Source organism: Podarcis vaucheri (assembly GCF_965113315.1).
Source record: "Podarcis vaucheri genome assembly, chromosome: 16".
NCBI classification, from domain to species: Eukaryota; Metazoa; Chordata; class Lepidosauria; order Squamata; family Lacertidae; genus Podarcis; species Podarcis vaucheri.
The window spans coordinates 16269817-16288553 of NC_138754.1; the positions used below are offsets into that span (position 1 = coordinate 16269817).

Genomic DNA, 18737 nt, shown 5'->3' on the forward strand with positions numbered 1-18737 from the left:
TCCGTTCTTAACCTGAAACTGTTCTTAACCTGAAGCACCACTTTAGCTAATAGGGCCTCCTGCTGCTGGTGCGCCGCCAGAGCCCGATTTCTGTTCTTATCCTGAAGCAAAGTTCTTAACCTGAAGCACTATTTCTGGGTTAGCGGAGTGTGTACCCTGAAGCGTATGTAACCTGAAGCGTATGTTACCCGAGGTACCACTGTACATCTGAATAAACATGTACAGGATTGCAGTGCATGGTAGAAAGAGACCAGGGTCAGTTTTGGAAGGAGCCATAACTTGGCAGTAGGTCATCTGCTTGGCATGTTCAATCTCCTCTTTGCCTGAGACCCTGGAGTACCACTGCTGGTCAGTCAGTAGACTATTGGGCAAAGGGGACAAGGCAGCTTTATATACTCGAAGGTATATAATGTGCATGAGGTTCTTTTATACTATGAGCATGGAGTGTTCCAATTTTGCTCCTCTCCTAAATCAACACACACTTCTCTCTGGTAATTTTCACTTTGCTGAGTTTTGGCTCTTCCTCCAGGTTCACCTGTTCCAGGTGTTCAGCCTCAAATTGTGAAGGCACAAGCTGCTGCACATCCGACTTCTCCTGCTCAGAGTGGGAAGATCCTAAGGGGGCTTCTCACTGCATTAGGCTGAATGCTTTTCCAAGTCCCCTCACAATCAGCTATGCGGCTATGGCAAGGCTACTGAGGCCCAACTCTGGTTGCAGTAGATCAGACTGCATTGAAACAAGTGAATGCATAACATAAGCACATTCCATCTATCAGTGGTGGTGTTGCAAAACATAAGATGCAAAGACATAATAATAGACTGTGACATAGCATGGATTCTGGGATGGGCCTACATTGTGAGGCAGGTATATGGCATTCTTTAATCACTGTGACCCATTCTGAATAATTATTTAATCCCCAGCCTTAAAAATATAAAACCCTAAAGGTTTGCTAGGGCTCAGTTGTATCTGAAATGTACAGCCTGCCTCCTATTGTCTCTTGCTGCAAATTACGACTGCTGGTATGGAGTGGACTTTACCCCTGGACTTTGACAGCTTCGATAAATATATTTAAGGATCTACCCTGTTCTCTTGATTGAGGTTTCTTTTCATTGGTTTTAATATAGTATTTTTTAATTGTTGCAACCCGCCCATGCGCCTTAGGATGAAAATCAGGCAAGTAATCTTCAAAGCCCCCTTCAGACCTCCCCGCACAACGATGGAAGGTTGGGGTGGCTTTTAGTCTGGGTTCACACCTATGTGTTGCTTGGAAATGTGGCGAGCTGAAAGGGGTTATTAGCTTCTCCTGAAAAAGAAGAGTGCAGCAGCTGGGATACTGGGGAATAAAAGGTTCAGGAGGTCAAAAGGTTAATAAACACTTTATTTCCATTTTACAATATCAGTTATTCTCAATTAATTTGCTTTTAAAGTGCTGAAAAGATTTTCCTTTTACTGTTTTGTTTTAAAATTGAGATACATTTGTTAAACAAAAAGATGAAGTAGATAACAAATAGCATCTGTAAGGTTGGGAGGGAATATAGAAGGCCTTGAAGAATTTTGCTCCACATCTCAGAAAACTTTCATTTCATTATACAAAAATAACAAATATATAGAGATGACTAAGATGGTGTCAGAATGTACACAAAATCTTTGGTTAATTTATTTTATCATGACTTTTTTAACCAGACAAAAATAGAAAATTATACCATGGGTGTTTTATTACATCTGTCCTGTATCAAATGAATACAAAAAAACCTGACCTTTATGCAGCAATGTAAGACTGTTTGTGAGGCCCCAAATTTGACACATCTCAGTTGCATCTATATATTTTTACAGTTTTTTTCTTTTTTTTTAACACATCCAATTTTTAAACAACAGAAATTTTTTAGCTGCCCCCTTCCACAGATAAAAGCAGGAGGGGGAGGGGAGTCATTGAAATGGAAAACAATTGCCATAGATCAACACTGAAGATATTTAGCAAGTCGAAAAGTATATATATTTATATGTTTTTAAAAGCTTGCTTAAGTAAACGTAAAGCTCTCAGCGTACGAAGCGCAAACCCCCAACCCTAAAACACAAGAGAGAACTTCCAAAATACATCTGAGGAACTGTACACCCCACCTTCCTAATGGCACAGCTTTAAATATCACATAAATCCAGGTTCTACCTCTTTTCAAACTGGTAGCTGGAAGAAGTGCCCATCACACAATCGGCATTATTACCCATGGCAGAAATGATACTGTTTAATTCAAACTGATACAGCTGATTCACCAAGCAGCATTCTGTGTTATGTGTGTGTTGCTGCTTTTTTTAAAAAAATGGCACTACTTAACCGTTATTACAGCCACAGTGCATTGTGGGAAGCACGGCAATGCATTCTGGGATGCAAGTTTACCTGCCATATCACTGCTTTAAGAACTTTTGAAAACAAAAAAGCCGCTGTATCAGTTTCTGTGAGATATTTATACATATAATCTATGGAAGAGATAATCATGTTGGGACGACTCCCTGACCACAGTAAAAACATGGTTATTTTTCAGTTAAGGCCTACCATTTCACTGGGCACCCTGTTTTTATTGCTGAGCATTTCAAGCTAGGAAATTTGTATATACACACATATAAGGGAGATAGATAAGATATATACACACAGAGACAATATGTACACGAGAACCCCCCCATTCCACTCATTTCATTTCGTCATCACTTCCCGATACCTCATAAGAACCTTTAGTTTTTGCCCCTATCCCCCCAAACGTACCAAATTTCAGCTTGGCCTGTTTGCCTTTGTCATGCTCCAGTGTGCCTGTTGGCGTCGAATGCGAGGAATGCTCGTCGCTGAAAGACGACGACCGGTGCCGGGACTTTTTGCCCTTAAAGAAGGAGAACTTCCCTTTCGGAGAAGCAGACCCTTCCACTTCCACATCCCCCTCCAATGAACCCAGGCTGGCCTGTAACTCCCCTTCGCACCCTGAGGCAGACACCGAGATCTCTGGGGAGCCAACGCTGCCTTTGACCTTAGATTTTGAGAAAGGGAACTTTGGCATTTTGATTTTAGATTTCTTAAGCTTAATGTCAGGCTCTTCCAGTTCGACATTCACTGCCCCGGCATGGAAACTTGCCTCTGGCGCCTGAGGGAACTCAACATCAACTCCAACCTCCCTTCCTGTTAGCTCTTGCCCTGCAACCACAAATTTTGGCATTTTCATTTTGGGGAACGACACTTGTCCAGATGGGCTTTCTACATGGCCGTGTGGAACATTCACCCCAACAGAAGGACCTTTGACCTCTAATTTGGGACCTTTGAGATCAACCCCTGCCTTTGGTCCAGAAAACTGAAGGCCTCCAGACCCCTGCATGCCCATGTTTAGCTCTGGCCCAGAAACTTTGGGAGCTGACACATTGAGCGAAGGTCCTCTCAAGCTGACATCAGGAGCGCCAGTGTCCAAGCCCATGCCAGAAATCTTCACACCTGGTGCCCCCACGCCGATCTGTTGACCTTTCATGCCACCAGATACGTTAACGTCACCTTTCAAACTTGGTCCTTTCACATTCAAGTCAAAGCCTGGGGCAGAAATGTCATGTCCTTTGAGATCTACTTCAGGCCCTTTGATCTGTGGTCCTGAAATACTTCCTCCTTCACTGGCGATGCCAAACTGGGGCAGCTTCATGCAGGGAATCTTAATTCCAACTCCAGAGCCTTCCACGTTAATGTCAGGGGCCTCGACAGCCACCTTGGGAGATGTAATGCCACCAGAAATGCTGAAGTCTCCTTTGATCTTTGGTCCTTTCAGATTCACATCAAAGTCAGGTGCTGAAATGCCTCCTCCAGAGGCCATTTTTACTGTTGGTGCTTTCACGTCCAGGTCTGGAGCACTCACATTGACATCTAGGCCTGGGGCCTTTGGCATTTTAAGCTTTCCTTCAAAACCACTGACGTCAACATCTGGTGTGCCAAATCCGATCTTTGGACCTTTAATGTCACCAGAAAGGCCCACGTCTCCTCCAAATTTTGGTCCTTTCAAGCTTACATCCACTGCAGGAGCGCTCACACTTCCTCCGATGCTTGGGGCCGAAACATCAACACTTGCTGAGGGCAGTTTTCCTTGAAGGTCCACCTCGGGCCCCTCCACTTTCACACCTGGCTTCCCGATCTTTGGCAAGCCAAATTTTGGCATTTTCAATTTCCCTTCTAGGCCTTGTCCTTCAATCTGGGGAAGGTCAATGTCACCTTTCAGCTTTGGTCCTTTCAAGTTAATGTCAGGGGCTGACATGGAAGGAGCAGAAACACCCATGGATGGCAGGTTCACTGATGGACCTTTCAGGCTGATGTCAGGCGCGCTGAGGTTGGCATCAACACTAGGGCCTCGAAGGTCTCCTTCTAGTTTGGGACCAGCCAGATCAACATTTCCACCTGAGAATTTGAACTTTGGCTTCTTGAGATGGATGTCAGGACCTCCAATATTGACATCGGGGAGGCTGGCACTTCCGCTGGGAACTGTGATGTCAAGATCTGGAGATTTCAGAGATGGTGATGAGACATCTATTCCTGGTGACTTGATTTCCCCTTCCACCTTTGGCAAAGAAGCATCAGCCTTGAACATAGGTGATTTGATATCAAACTCGACGTCAGGAAAAGAGAGTTTCCCAAACATAGACTTCTTTCCTTTGGGTGACTTGATATTCATGTCTCCTTTCAGGGATGCTTCAGGGACAGAAATGCTTCCTTCCAAATCTGGCGATTTCATACTTGCATCCATATCTCCACTCACAGCAAAGCCAGCCTTCTTGCCTTTGACTTTAGGCCCGCTCATGTGGATTTTAGGCATTTTGAATTTGCTTTTCTTCCCTTTTCCAGAAATGGAGATGTCAGGCGATTCAACATTCAGCTCACCTTCTGGGAGGGAGACGTCTGCCTTGGGGCTTTTTGCTCCAAATCCAAACTTTGGCATTTTAAATTTAGGGAGTTTAACGTTTCCCTCTGGCCCTTCAAGGTTTACATCTGGACACTCCAAGTCAATCTCAGGGCCCTTAGCTTCAATTCCTGGCCCTTGAATATCAATTCCTGGACCCTTTAAGCTGCCTTCAACCTTGGGAAGAGCGACATCAACATCACCCTTCACTTTAGGTCCCTTCAGATTTAAGTCAATCTCTGGCATGGATATTTGAGGTGTCTTGATTTTGGGACCCTTCAGTTTTCCTTCTGGTCCTTCTATGTTCAAGCTGGGGCCTGATAATTCCAATTCACCCTTGGGTACATTTACATCGATATGAGGTCCTTCCCCTTTGAACTCAGGCATGCCAAATTTGGGCAGCTTCATCTTGGGGAATTTCACCTTTCCGTCTGGACCATGAATATCAACATTGGGAGCATCAATGTCCAATTGAGGGCCTTTGATGTCAATTTCTGGACCCTTGAAATCACCTTCAACCTTTGGTAGGGAAACGTCCACATCTCCTTTCAGTTTGGGGCCTTTGAGGTTGAAATCCACATCAGGCATGGAGATTTTAGGTCCTTTGATGTTCATTTCAGGCATCTTGAATTTAGGGCTTTTCCATTTTCCTTCTGGGCCTTCAAGTTCAACATCAGGAACATCTACATCAAGTTTGGGTCCTTTGATATCAATTTCGGGGCCCTTCAGGTCACCTTCCAACTTTGGCACTGAAACATCCACATCCCCCTTCACTTTGGGACCTTTCAAGTTCAAGTCAAAATCTGGCATGGAGATTTTGGGGGTTTTAAAATGCATATCAGGCATCTTAAACTTGGGACCTTTAAGTTTTCCTTCAGGGCATTCAAGCTCAACATCAGGAACAGAAACATCCAGTTTAGGGCCATGTATATCCACATCTGGTGCTTTCAAATCACCTCCAATCTTGGGAAGAGATACATCCACGTCTCCCTTCAGTTTTGGGCCCTTCAAGTTGAGGTCAACATCTGGCATGGATAATTTTGGCGCTTTGATGTTCATTTCAGGCATCTTAAATTTAGGTCCTTTCAGTTTTCCATCAGGTCCCTCAATGTCAATGTCAGGAGCATCTATCTTAGGACCTTTGATATCTATTTCAGGCCCTCTTAGATCCCCTTCAAATTCTGGGACGGAAACATCCATATCACCTTTAAGTTTAGGCCCTTTCAAGTTTAGATTCATGTCTGGCATGGAGATTTTAGGTGCCTTGAAATGCATGTCTGGCATCTTGAATTTAGGGCTTTTCCATTTTCCTTCTGGGCCTTCAAGTTCGACATCAGGAACATCTACGTCTAATTTCGGCCCTTTGATATCCACGTCGGGCCCCTTCAGATCACCTTCAAACTTCGGTACAGACACATCCACGTCACCCTTCACTTTCGGCCCTTTGAGATTTAGATCGAAATCTGGCATGGAGATTTTGGGGGTCTTAAAATGCATGTCAGGCATCTTAAACTTGGGACCTCTGAGTTTTCCTTCAGGACCTTCAAGCTCAACATCAGGAAGGTCAACATCTAGTTTGGGACCCTTGATATCCACATCTGGGCCTTTCAGGTCACCTTCCAGCTTTGGAACTGAAACGTCAACATCTCCCTTCAGTTTAGGGCCTTTCAGATTGAAATCAACATCTGGCATGGAGATTTTGGGTGCTTTGAAGTGCATGTCAGGCATCTTAAACTTGGGACCTTTCAGTTTTCCTTCTGGGCCTTCGATGTCCAGGCTTGGTGCGTCAATATCCACTTTTGGAAGAGAAACATCAAGGTCTGCTTTTGGGAGGCTCATGTCTACATCTGGGCCCTCAGCCTTGAAGCTAGGCATTCCAAATTTGGGCATTTTGAATTTTGGCATTTTCAGTTTTCCTTCTGGGCCATGGAGGTCGACATCTGGAGCATCAATATCCAGCTTGGGACCTTTGATGTCAATTTCTGGACCTTTGAAATCACCTTCAACCTTTGGTAGGGAAACGTCCACATCTCCTTTCAGTTTGGGGCCTTTGAGGTTGAAATCCACATCAGGCATGGAGATTTTGGGTGCTTTGATGTTCATTTCAGGCATCTTGAATTTAGGGCCTTTCCACTTTCCATCTGGACCTTCAAGTTCAACATCAGGAACATCTACGTCAAGTTTGGGTCCTTTGATATCAATTTCAGGGCCCTTCAGATCACCTTCCAACTTTGGCACCGAAACATCCACATCCCCCTTCACTTTCGGACCTTTCAAGTTCAAGTCAAAATCTGGCATGGAGATTTTGGGGGTCTTAAAGTGCATGTCAGGCATCTTAAACTTGGGACCTCTGAGTTTTCCTTCAGGACCTTCAAGCTCAACATCAGGAAGGTCAACATCTAGTTTGGGACCCTTGATATCCACATCTGGGCCTTTCAGGTCACCTTCCAGCTTTGGAACTGAAACGTCAACATCTCCCTTCAGTTTAGGGCCTTTCAAATTGAAATCAACATCTGGCATGGAGATTTTGGGTGCTTTGAAGTGCATGTCAGGCATCTTAAATCGGGGCCCTTTCACTTTTCCTTCTGGGCCTTCAATGTCCAGGCCTGGTGCGTCAATGTCCACTTTTGGAAGAGAAACATCAAGGTCTGCTTTTGGGAGGCTCACGTCTACATCTGGGCCCTCTGCCTTGAAGCCAGGCATTCCAAATTTGGGCATTTTGAATTTTGGCATTTTCAGTTTTCCTTCTGGGCCATGGATATCGACATCTGGAGCATCAATATCCAGCTTGGGACCTTTGATGTCTATTTCTGGACCCTTCAAATCACCTTCAACCTTTGGTAGGGAAACGTCCACATCTCCTTTCAGTTTGGGGCCTTTGAGGTTGAAATCCACATCAGGCATGGAGATTTTGGGTGCTTTGATGTTCATTTCAGGCATCTTGAATTTAGGGCTTTTCCATTTTCCTTCTGGGCCTTCAAGTTCAACATCAGGAACATCTACGTCTAATTTCGGCCCTTTGATATCAATTTCAGGGCCCTTCAGATCACCTTCAAACTTCGGTACAGACACATCCACGTCACCCTTCACTTTCGGACCTTTGAGATTTAGATCGAAATCTGGCATGGAGATTTTGGGGGTCTTAAAGTGCATGTCAGGCATCTTAAACTTGGGACCTCTGAGTTTTCCTTCAGGACCTTCAAGCTCAACATCAGGAAGGTCAACATCTAGTTTGGGACCCTTGATATCCACATCTGGGCCTTTCAGGTCACCTTCCAGCTTTGGAACTGAAACGTCAACATCTCCCTTCAGTTTAGGGCCTTTCAAATTGAAATCAACATCTGGCATGGAGATTTTGGGTGCTTTGAAGTGCATGTCAGGCATCTTAAATCTGGGCCCTTTCACTTTTCCTTCTGGGCCTTCAATGTCCAGGCCTGGTGCGTCAATGTCCACTTTTGGAAGAGAAACATCAAGGTCTGCTTTTGGGAGGCTCACGTCTACATCTGGGCCCTCTGCCTTGAAGCCAGGCATTCCAAATTTGGGCATTTTGAATTTTGGCATTTTCAGTTTTCCTTCTGGGCCATGGATATCGACATCTGGAGCATCAATATCCAGCTTGGGACCTTTGATATCAATTTCTGGACCTTTGAAATCACCTTCAACCTTTGGTAGGGAAACATCCACATCTCCTTTCAGTTTGGGGCCTTTGAGGTTGAAATCCACATCAGGCATGGAGATTTTGGGTGCTTTGATGTTCATTTCAGGCATCGTGAATTTAGGGCCTTTCCACTTTCCATCTGGGCCTTCAAGTTCAACATCAGGAACATCTACGTCAAGTTTGGGTCCTTTGATATCAATTTCAGGGCCCTTCAGATCACCTTCCAACTTTGGCACCGAAACATCCACATCCCCCTTCACTTTCGGACCTTTCAAGTTCAAGTCAAAATCTGGCATGGAGATTTTGGGGGTCTTAAAATGCATATCAGGCATCTTAAACTTGGGACCTTTGAGTTTTCCTTCAGGACCTTCAAGCTCAACATCAGGAAGGTCAACATCTAGTTTGGGACCCTTGATATCCACATCTGGGCCTTTCAGGTCACCTTCCAGCTTTGGAACCGAAACATCCACATCTCCCTTCAGTTTAGGGCCTTTCAGATTTATGTCCGGCATTGAAATCTTGGGCACATTAAAATGCATTTCAGGCATCTTTAATTTGGGACCTTTGATCTTGCCCTCTGGGCCCTCTATATCCAAGTCGGGAGTTTCAATGTCCACTTTGGGTCCTGATACATCAATTTCTGCTTTGGGGAGGTTTATATCTACCTCAGGACCCTCTGCCTTGAAGCCTGGCACTCCAAATTTGGGCATTTTGAATTTGGGCATTTTGAGTTTGCCTTCTGGTCCATGGAGATCAACATCTGGAACATCAATGTCCAACTTGGGGCCTTTGATATCTATGTCAGGACCTTTCAAATCCCCTTCCAGGCTTGGTGCAGAAACATCAAGGTCACCTTTTAATTTAGGACCTTTCAAATTCAATTCCACATCAGGCTTTGAAACTTTAGGTGATGAAATATTCAGGGAAGGCATTTTAAATTTAGGGCCTTTCACTTTTCCATGAACATCAACCTCTGGGCCTTGGACATCAACTTTGGGCCCTGAGATATTAACATCTGGTTTCTTAAGCTTCACGTCAACCTCTGGAGTGTGAACCTTTGGACCAGAAAAACTGAACTTTGGAAGCTTAAATCTTGATTTCTTTGTTTTCGCTTCAATATCTATTTTTGGTGCTTCTAAGTCAACTTCAGGTCCTTTCAATTCAACATTAGGACCTTTGATGTCGCCTTCCAAGTCTCCCTTTAATTTAGGACCTTTCAAATTCAAGTCAATGTCTGGCATTGAGATCTTTGGAACATTAAAATTAATTTCAGGCTTCTTAAACTTGGGACCCCTTAATTTTCCTTCAGGGCCTTCGATTTCCAAATCGGGTGTTTCAATGTCTAGGCTGGGGCCAGATATATCCACTTCTCCCTTAGGTAAGCTCACATCCACGGAAGGGCCTTCTCCCTTGAAACCAGGCATTCCAAATTTGGGCATTTTAAACTTGGGCATTTTGAGTTTGCCCTCCGGACCGTGCAAGTCAACATCTGGTGCGTCAATGTCCAATTTGGGGCCTTTGATGTCAATGTCAGGCCCTTTCAATCCACCTTCGACCTTTGGCAGAGAAACATCGACATCTCCTTTCAGTTTTGGACCCTTCAAATTAAGATCCACATCTGGCATGGAAAGCTTTGGCGCTTTGATGTGCATTTCTGGCATCTTAAACTTGGGGCCTTTAATTTTACCATCTGGACCTTCAATATCTAACTCAGGGCCTTCAATGTCCACCTTGGGAGCAGATATATCAATGTCTCCCTCTGGGAGATTTACATCCAGTTCAGGACCTTCTCCCTTGAAGCCAGGCATTCCAAATTTGGGCATTTTGAATTTTGGCATTTTCAGTTTTCCTTCTGGGCCATGGAGGTCGACATCTGGAGCATCAATATCCAGCTTGGGACCTTTGATATCAATTTCTGGACCTTTGAAATCACCTTCAACCTTTGGTAGGGAAACGTCCACATCTCCTTTCAGTTTGGGGCCTTTGAGGTTGAAATCCACATCAGGCATGGAGATTTTGGGTGCTTTGATGTTCATTTCAGGCATCTTGAATTTAGGGCCTTTCCACTTTCCATCTGGGCCTTCAAGTTCAACATCAGGAACATCTACGTCAAGTTTGGGTCCTTTGATATCAATTTCAGGGCCCTTCAGATCACTTTCCAACTTTGGCACCGAAACATCCACATCCCCCTTCACTTTCGGACCTTTCAAGTTCAAGTCAAAATCTGGCATGGAGATTTTGGGGGTCTTAAAATGCATATCAGGCATCTTAAACTTGGGACCTCTGAGTTTTCCTTCAGGACCTTCAAGCTCAACATCAGGAAGGTCAACATCTAGTTTGGGACCCTTGATATCTACATCTGGGCCTTTCAGGTCACCTTCCAGCTTTGGAACCGAAACATCAACATCTCCTTTCAGTTTAGGGCCTTTCAAATTGAAATCAACATCTGGCATGGAGATTTTGGGTGCTTTGAAGTGCATGTCAGGCATCTTAAACTTGGGACCTTTCACTTTTCCCTCTGGACCATCTATACTGAAGTCAGGAGCATCAATATCTAATTTGGGACCTTTGATATCAACATCTGGTCCTTTCAGATCCCCCTCTACCTTTGGCAAAGAAACATCTACATCCCCCTTCAGTTTGGGACCCTTCAGGTTCAGGTCAAAATCTGGCATGGAGATTTTGGGTGCTTTGATGTTCATTTCAGGCATCTTAAATTTGGGCCCTTTGAGTTTTCCTTCAGGGCCTTCAAGCTCAACATCAGGGATGTCAACATCTAGTTTGGGACCCTTGATGTCAACATTTGGGCCCTTCAAGTCACCCTCCAATTTAGGAACAGAAACATCAGCATCTCCTTTTATTTTGGGACCCCTCCAGTTCAAATCAATGTCCGGCATGGAGATCTTAGGGACATTAAAATGCATTTCTGGCATCTTAAATTTGGGCCCTTTGAGTTTTCCTTCAGGTCCTTCAATCTCAACATCAGGAATATCTACGCCAACTTTAGGACCTTTGATGTTGACATCAGGGCCTTTCAGATCACCTTCCAACTTCGGCACTGAAACATCCACATCCCCCTTCACTTTGGGTCCTTTCAAACCCAGGTCTAAATCTGGCATGGAGATTTTGGGAGCTTTGATATGCATTTCAGGCATTTTGAATTTGGGGCCCTTTAGCTTCCCTTCAGGTCCTTCCAGGTCAACATCAGGAACGTCAATGTCCAATTTGGGCCCTTTGAGATCCACCTCTGGGCCTTTCAAGTCACCTTCCAACTTTGGCACAGACACATCCAGATCGCCTTTTACTTTGGGACCCCTTAGGTTCAAATCAATGTCAGGCATAGAGATCTTAGGTGCCTTAATGTGCACTTCTGGCATCTTAAATTTCGGGCTCTTCCACTTTCCTTCTGGACCTTCAATGTTAACATCAGGAGCATCAATGTCCAATCCTGGCCCTTTAATGTCAATATTGGGGCCCTTCAGATCACCTTCCAACTTTGGCACTGAAACATCCACATCCCCCTTCACTTTTGGACCTTTCAAGTTCAAGTCAAAATCTGGCATGGAGATTTTGGGGGTCTTAAAATGCATGTCAGGCATCTTAAACTTGGGACCTCTGAGTTTTCCTTCAGGACCTTCAAGCTCAACATCAGGAAGGTCAACATCTAGTTTGGGACCCTTGATATCCACATCTGGGCCTTTCAGGTCACCTTCCAGCTTTGGAACTGAAACGTCAACATCTCCCTTCAGTTTAGGGCCTTTCAAATTGAAATCAACATCTGGCATGGAGATTTTGGGTGCTTTGAAGTGCATGTCAGGCATCTTAAATCTGGGCCCTTTCACTTTTCCTTCTGGGCCTTCGATGTCTAGGCTTGGTGCATCAACATCAACTTTTGGAACAGAAACATCAATGTCTGCTTTGGGGAGGCTCACGTCAACATCTGGGCCTTCTCCTTTGAAGCCAGGCATTCCAAATTTGGGCATTTTGAATTTGGGCATCTTCAATTTGCCTTCAGGTCCATGGAGATCAACATCAGGCATGTCAATGTCCAATTTGGGTCCTTTGATATCAAATTCTGGGCCTTTCAAGTCTCCTTCAAGTTTGGGGACTGAAACATCCACATCACCCTTGATTTTGGGACCTTTCAGATTCAAATCAATATCTGGCATGGAGATTTTTGGAGCCTTGATGTGCATTTCGGGCATCTTAAACTTCGGACTCTTCCATTTTCCTTCAGGGCCTTCAATGTCAACATCAGGAGCATCTATGTCTAGCTTAGGACCCTTAATGTTGAAGTCTGGTCCTTTCAAGTCACCTTCCAGCTTTGGAACTGTAACATCATACTCTCCCTTCACTTTAGGGCCTTTCAAATTGAAATCAACATCTGGCATGGATATCTTGGGTGCTTTGAAGTGCATGTCAGGCATCTTAAATCTGGGCCCTTTCACTTTTCCTTCTGGGCCTTCAATGTCCAGGCTTGGTGCATCAACATCAACATTTGGAACAGAAACATCAATGTCTGCTTTGGGGAGGCTCACGTCAACATCTGGGCCTTCTCCTTTGAAGCCTGGCATTCCAAATTTGGGCATTTTGAATTTGGGCATCTTCAGTTTTCCCTCTGGCCCATGGAGATCAACATCTGGCATGTCAATATCCAATTTGGGTCCTTTGATATCAAATTCTGGGCCTTTCAAGTCTCCTTCAAGTTTGGGGACTGAAACATCCACATCACCCTTGATTTTGGGACCTTTCAGATTCAAATCAACATCTGGCATGGAGATTTTTGGAGCCTTGATGTGCATTTCGGGCATCTTAAACTTCGGACTCTTCCATTTTCCTTCGGGGCCTTCAATGTCAATATCTGGAGCTTCGATATCCACTTTGGGGCCCTTGATATCCATTTGGGGTCCTTTCAAATTGCCTTCAATATTTGGGACAGTTACATCCATCTCCCCTCTCGCTCTGGGACCTTTCAAGTTTAAGTCAATATCTGGCATGGAGATTTTGGGTGTCTTGAAATGCATTTCAGGCATTTTGAACTTGGGACCTTTCAGTTTTCCCTCTGGACCTTCGATGTCTATGCTCGGCATATCAGCATTCAGTTTTGGTCCCGAAACATCAATGTCTGCTTTAGGAAGGCTCATGTCAACATCAGGGCCTTCCCCTTTGAAGCCAGGCACCCCAAACTTGGGCAGCTTCATCTTGGGCATCTTAATTTTAGCATCTGGGCCTTCAAGGTCAACATCTGGGAGATCCACATCAAGTTTGGGGCCCTTTATGTCAATGCTGGGTCCTTTCATATCACCCTCAATCTTTGGGACAGACACATCCATTTCACCCTTCATTTTGGGGGCCTTGAGATTCAAGTCGACATCTGGCATGGAAATTTTAGGAGATTTAATATTGAGTTTTGGCATCTTGAATCTGGAACCTTTGATTTTTCCTTCAGGACCCTCCAGTTCCACATCTGGGACATCAACATCCAGGTTAGGACCCTCAATGTTGACCTTGGGTCCTTTCAGGTCACCTTCTATCTTTGGCCCAGAGATATCCACATCTCCCTTCAGTTTTGGCCCTTTCAGATTGAAATCCACATCTGGCATTGATATCTTGGGTGCATGGATATTCAGTTCAGGCATCTTAAACTTGGGCCCTTTTAGTTTTCCTTCTGGGCCTTCAATGTCCAAGGCTGGTGCTTCAATGTCTACTTTGGGAGCAGAAAGGTCAACGTCTGCTTTTGGAAGATTTACATCCACCTCTGGACCTTCTGCTTTGAAGCTTGGCATTCCAAATTTGGGCATTTTGAATTTGGGCATTTTCAGTTTTCCTTCTGGGCCATGGAGGTCAACGTCTGGAGCATCAATATCCAGCTTGGGACCTTTGATGTCAATTTCTGGACCCTTGAAATCACCTTCAACCTTTGGTAGGGAAACGTCCACATCTCCTTTCAGTTTGGGGCCTTTGAGGTTGAAATCCACATCAGGCATGGAGATTTTGGGTGCTTTGATGTTCATTTCTGGCATCTTAAATTTGGGGCCTTTAATTTTGCCTTCGGGTTCTTCAATGTCCAGTCCAGGAGCTTCAACGTCTACTTTGGGACCTGATATACTAATGTCTCCCTTTGGAAGACTGACATCCACACCAGGGCTTTCCCCTTTGAAACCTGGCATTCCAAATTTGGGCATTTTCATTTTGGGCATCTTCAATTTTCCTTCAGGACCATGAAGGTCAACATCGGGCACATCAATGTCTACTTGGGGCCCCTTGATATCAATTGCAGGACCTTTTAAGCCACCTTCTAATTTCGGTACAGAAACATCAAAGTCCCCTTTCACTTTAGGCCCTTTCAAGTTCAAATCAATGTCCGGCATGGAGATCTGAGGAGTTTTAATATGCATTTCAGGCATCTTGAATTTAGGACCTTTTATTCTGCCTTCTGGTCCTTCAATATCTAATCCAGGAGCTTCAATGTCTACATTTGGAGCTGAAACATCGATGCTTCCCTTTGGAAGACTGACATCCACATCAGGCATTTCACCTTTCACGCCAAACTTGGGCAATTTCATCTTTGGCATTTTGAGTTCAGGTCCATGAAGTTCGACATCTGGTGTTCCAATGTCCAATTTGGGGCCCTTGATGTCCACAGCTGGGCCTTTTAATTCTCCTTCCACTTTTGGGATGGAAACGTCGACACCCCCCTTGACTTTGGGGCCTTTCACATTCAGGTCAATGTCTGGCACAGATATTTGGGGGGTCCCCTTGACTTTGGGGCCTTTCAGATTCAGGTCAATGTCTGGCATGGATATTCGCGGGGTCTTAACATGCATTTCTGGCATCTTGACATGAGGACCTTTCAGTTGTCCTCCAGGACCTTTGATGTTGAAGGTGGGAGCTTCAATGTCTACACCTGGAGCTGAAACATCGATGCTTCCCTTCGGAAGACTGACGTCTACATCAGGCATTTCACCTTTCACGCCAAACTTGGGCAATTTCATCTTTGGCATTTTGAGTTCAGGTCCATGAAGTTCAACATCTGGTGTTCCAATGTCCAATTTGGGGCCCTTGATGTCCACAGCTGGGCCCTTTAATTCTCCTTCCACTTTTGGGATGGAAACGTCGACACCCCCCTTGACATTGGGGCCTTTCACATTCAGGTCAATGTCTGGCACGGATATTTGGGGGGTCCCCATGACTTTGGGGCCTTTCATATTCAGGTCAATGTCTGGCATGGATATTTGCGGGGTCTTAACATGCATTTCTGGCATCTTGACATGGGGGCCCTTCAGTTGTCCTCCAGGACCTTTGATGTTGAAGGTGGGAGCTTCAATGTCTACACCTGGAGCTGAAACATCGATGCTTCCCTTTGGAAGACTGACATCCACATCAGGCATTTCACCTTTCATGCCAAACTTGGGCAATTTCATCTTTGGCATTTTGAGTTCAGGTCCATGAAGTTCGACATCTGGTGTTCCAATGTCCAATTTGGGGCCCTTGATGTCCACAGCTGGGCCCTTTAATTCTCCTCCTACTTTTGGGATGGAAACGTCGACACCTCCCTTGACTTTGGGGCCTTTCAAGTTCAGATCAATGTCTGGCACGGATATTTGCGGGGTCTTAACATGCATTTCTGGCATCTTGACATGGGGGCCCTTCAGTTGTCCTCCAGGCCCTTTGATGTTGAAGGTGGGAGCTTCAATGTCTACATTTGGAGCTGAAACATCGATGCTTCCCTTTGGAAGACTGACATCCACATCAGGCATTTCACCTTTCACGCCAAACTTGGGCAATTTCATCTTTGGCATTTTGAGTTCAGGTCCGTGAAGTTCGACATCTGGTGTTCCAATGTCCAATTTGGGGCCCTTGATGTCCACAGCTGGGCCCTTTAATTCTCCTTCCACTTTTGAGATGGAAACGTCGACACCCCCCTTGACTTTGGGGCCTTTCACATTCAGGTCAATGTCTGGCACGGATATTTGGGGGGTCCCCTTGACTTTGGGGCCTTTCAGATTCAGGTCAATGTCTGGCATGGATATTTGCGGGGTCTTAACATGCATTTCTGGCATCTTGACATGAGGACCTTTCAGTTGTCCTCCAGGACCTTTGATGTTGAAGGTGGGAGCTTCAATGTCTACAACTGGAGCTGAAACATCGATGCTTCCCTTCGGAAGACTGACATCCACATCAGGCATTTCACCTTTCACACCAAACTTGGGCAATTTCATCTTTGGCATTTTGAGTTCAGGTCCATGAAGTTCGACATCTGGTGTTCCAATGTCCAATTTGGGGCCCTTGATGTCCACAGCTGGGCCCTTTAATTCTCCTTCTACTTTTGGGATGGAAACGTCGACACCCCCCTTGACATTGGGGCCTTTCACATTCAGGTCAATGTCTGGCACGGATATTTGGGGGGTCCCCTTGACTTTGGGGCCTTTCAGATTCAGGTCAATGTCTGGCATGGATATATGCGGGGTCTTAACATGCATTTCAGGCATCTTGACATGAGGACCCTTCAGTTGTCCTCCAGGGCCTTTGATACCAATGTCAGGTGCAGCTATGTCCACTTTGGGGCCTTTTAGATCCATCTGGGGCCCCTTGAGGCCGCCTTCTATCTTTGGCACAGAAACAGCCACATCACCCTTTAGGTTTGGCCCTTGGACATTCAAGTCCACATCTGGCACAGTGACTTTTACTGGTGATGTTTGCATGGACGGCATTGAGACTTTTGGACCTTTCAGGTCAACGTTGGCAGTTTCAATATCTAGTTTGGGACCCTTAATATTCATTCCAGGCCCTTTTAAGTGGCCTTCCACCCTTGGCCCTGAAATGTCCATGGCGCCTTTCCCTTTAGGGCCCCTGAGATTCAAGTCAACATCTGACATAGAAATTTGGGGTGTCTGACCAGCTATTTCAGGCTTGCCATATCTGGCTCCTTTCAAGTGTGTTTCAAGGGTCACGTCAGGAGCTTGCAAATCCACTTTAGGTCCTGAGATGTTAAGTCCCCCTTTTGGAACAGTCACAGTCACTGCAGGGTCTGGTGCAGAAAATTTAGGAAGTTTCATGTGGGGTATTTTAAGTTTTCCTTCGCCCCCTTCAAGACCAACATCTGGAGCCCCAAGATCCACTGCAGGCCCTTTGATATCCACCTTGGGGCCTTCCAATGTTGGAGAGGTGGTCTTCAGGCCACCCTTCAAGTCCACACCTTTCAGGCCCACGTCCATCTGTGGCTGTGGGATTGCAGGTTCTCCCATGGCCCATTTGGAGCCTTTCAAGGACACTTCTGGGCCTTTTATTGAAGCTGATGGAGCCACTGCATCAAGCTGAGGAACCTCAACATCAGAAACTGATATACCAAATTTGGGCATTTTCATTGCAGGAAACACCACCTTTCCTGTGCTTCCAGTGTTGATATCTGGAGATTTGATGTTGCCTTGGACGCTGGTACTGGAGATGTCCACTTTTGGACCTTTCAGATCACCTTGAATTTGGGGTCCCGAAATACCAACTGAAGGCCCCTTGAGGTGGGGCAATGATAAATCAGCTTGCAGCCCTCCCACATCACCTTGGATTTTACCCCGACCTCCTTTCCCGTTCACTTCCGGTGTTGTAACATGGAAACCAGCTTCCTGGCCTCCTGGTATAAAGTCAGTCTGGGTTCTCAGATCTACACCTGTGACATGAGGCCCAAATATTCGAATATCAGTTTTCCCAACCTTAGGCTGTTCCATGTGGATGCCAGGAACACCAAACTCCAACCTCTGAGAGGGTGACTCAATAGTTGGTCCGGTATACGTAATGTCAGGTCTTCCTCTCACCCCAGTGTGGGAGTCTGTTATCTGGGTAGTTGTTCTCCCTGACAAGTCAACGTGTGGGATCTTGATGACAGTTTTCCCAGGTTCTGTTTCAATCTCAGCTTTGGAAATGTGGGTGAGTTCATGTTTCGGAATCTTGATTTTAAACTCCGGGCTGCTGATGTCAATCTCTTTGGCTCCCTCATGACCTGTGACGTCGACAGTGTAAGCAGTAACTCTCTTGGTGACTGTGATGGTTCTGCTTTGGGTTCCTGTGTGCTCAACTTCCATGCCATCTTCCGATTTAAGGCGAGGCTTGATTTTTGTGGTATAAATCCGTTTGTACTCTTCGTCATCTCCGCTCTGGAAGAGAGAGGAATGAG

At 45.3% G+C, this 18737-nt stretch overlaps 1 protein-coding gene across 1 annotated transcript in view; it reads right to left on the reverse strand.

The window, feature by feature from the left end:
• Positions 1–1358: 1358 nt before the first annotated feature.
• AHNAK (AHNAK nucleoprotein) overlaps positions 1359–18737 on the reverse strand; it is a 53328-nt gene continuing 35949 nt past the window's right edge. Inside the window, exon 5 of the mRNA XM_082204213.1 lies at positions 1359–18717. Within this exon, the coding sequence (XP_082060339.1) occupies positions 2683–18717 (16035 nt within the window). The 3' untranslated portion in view covers positions 1359–2682. The remainder of the gene's footprint in view (positions 18718–18737) is intronic.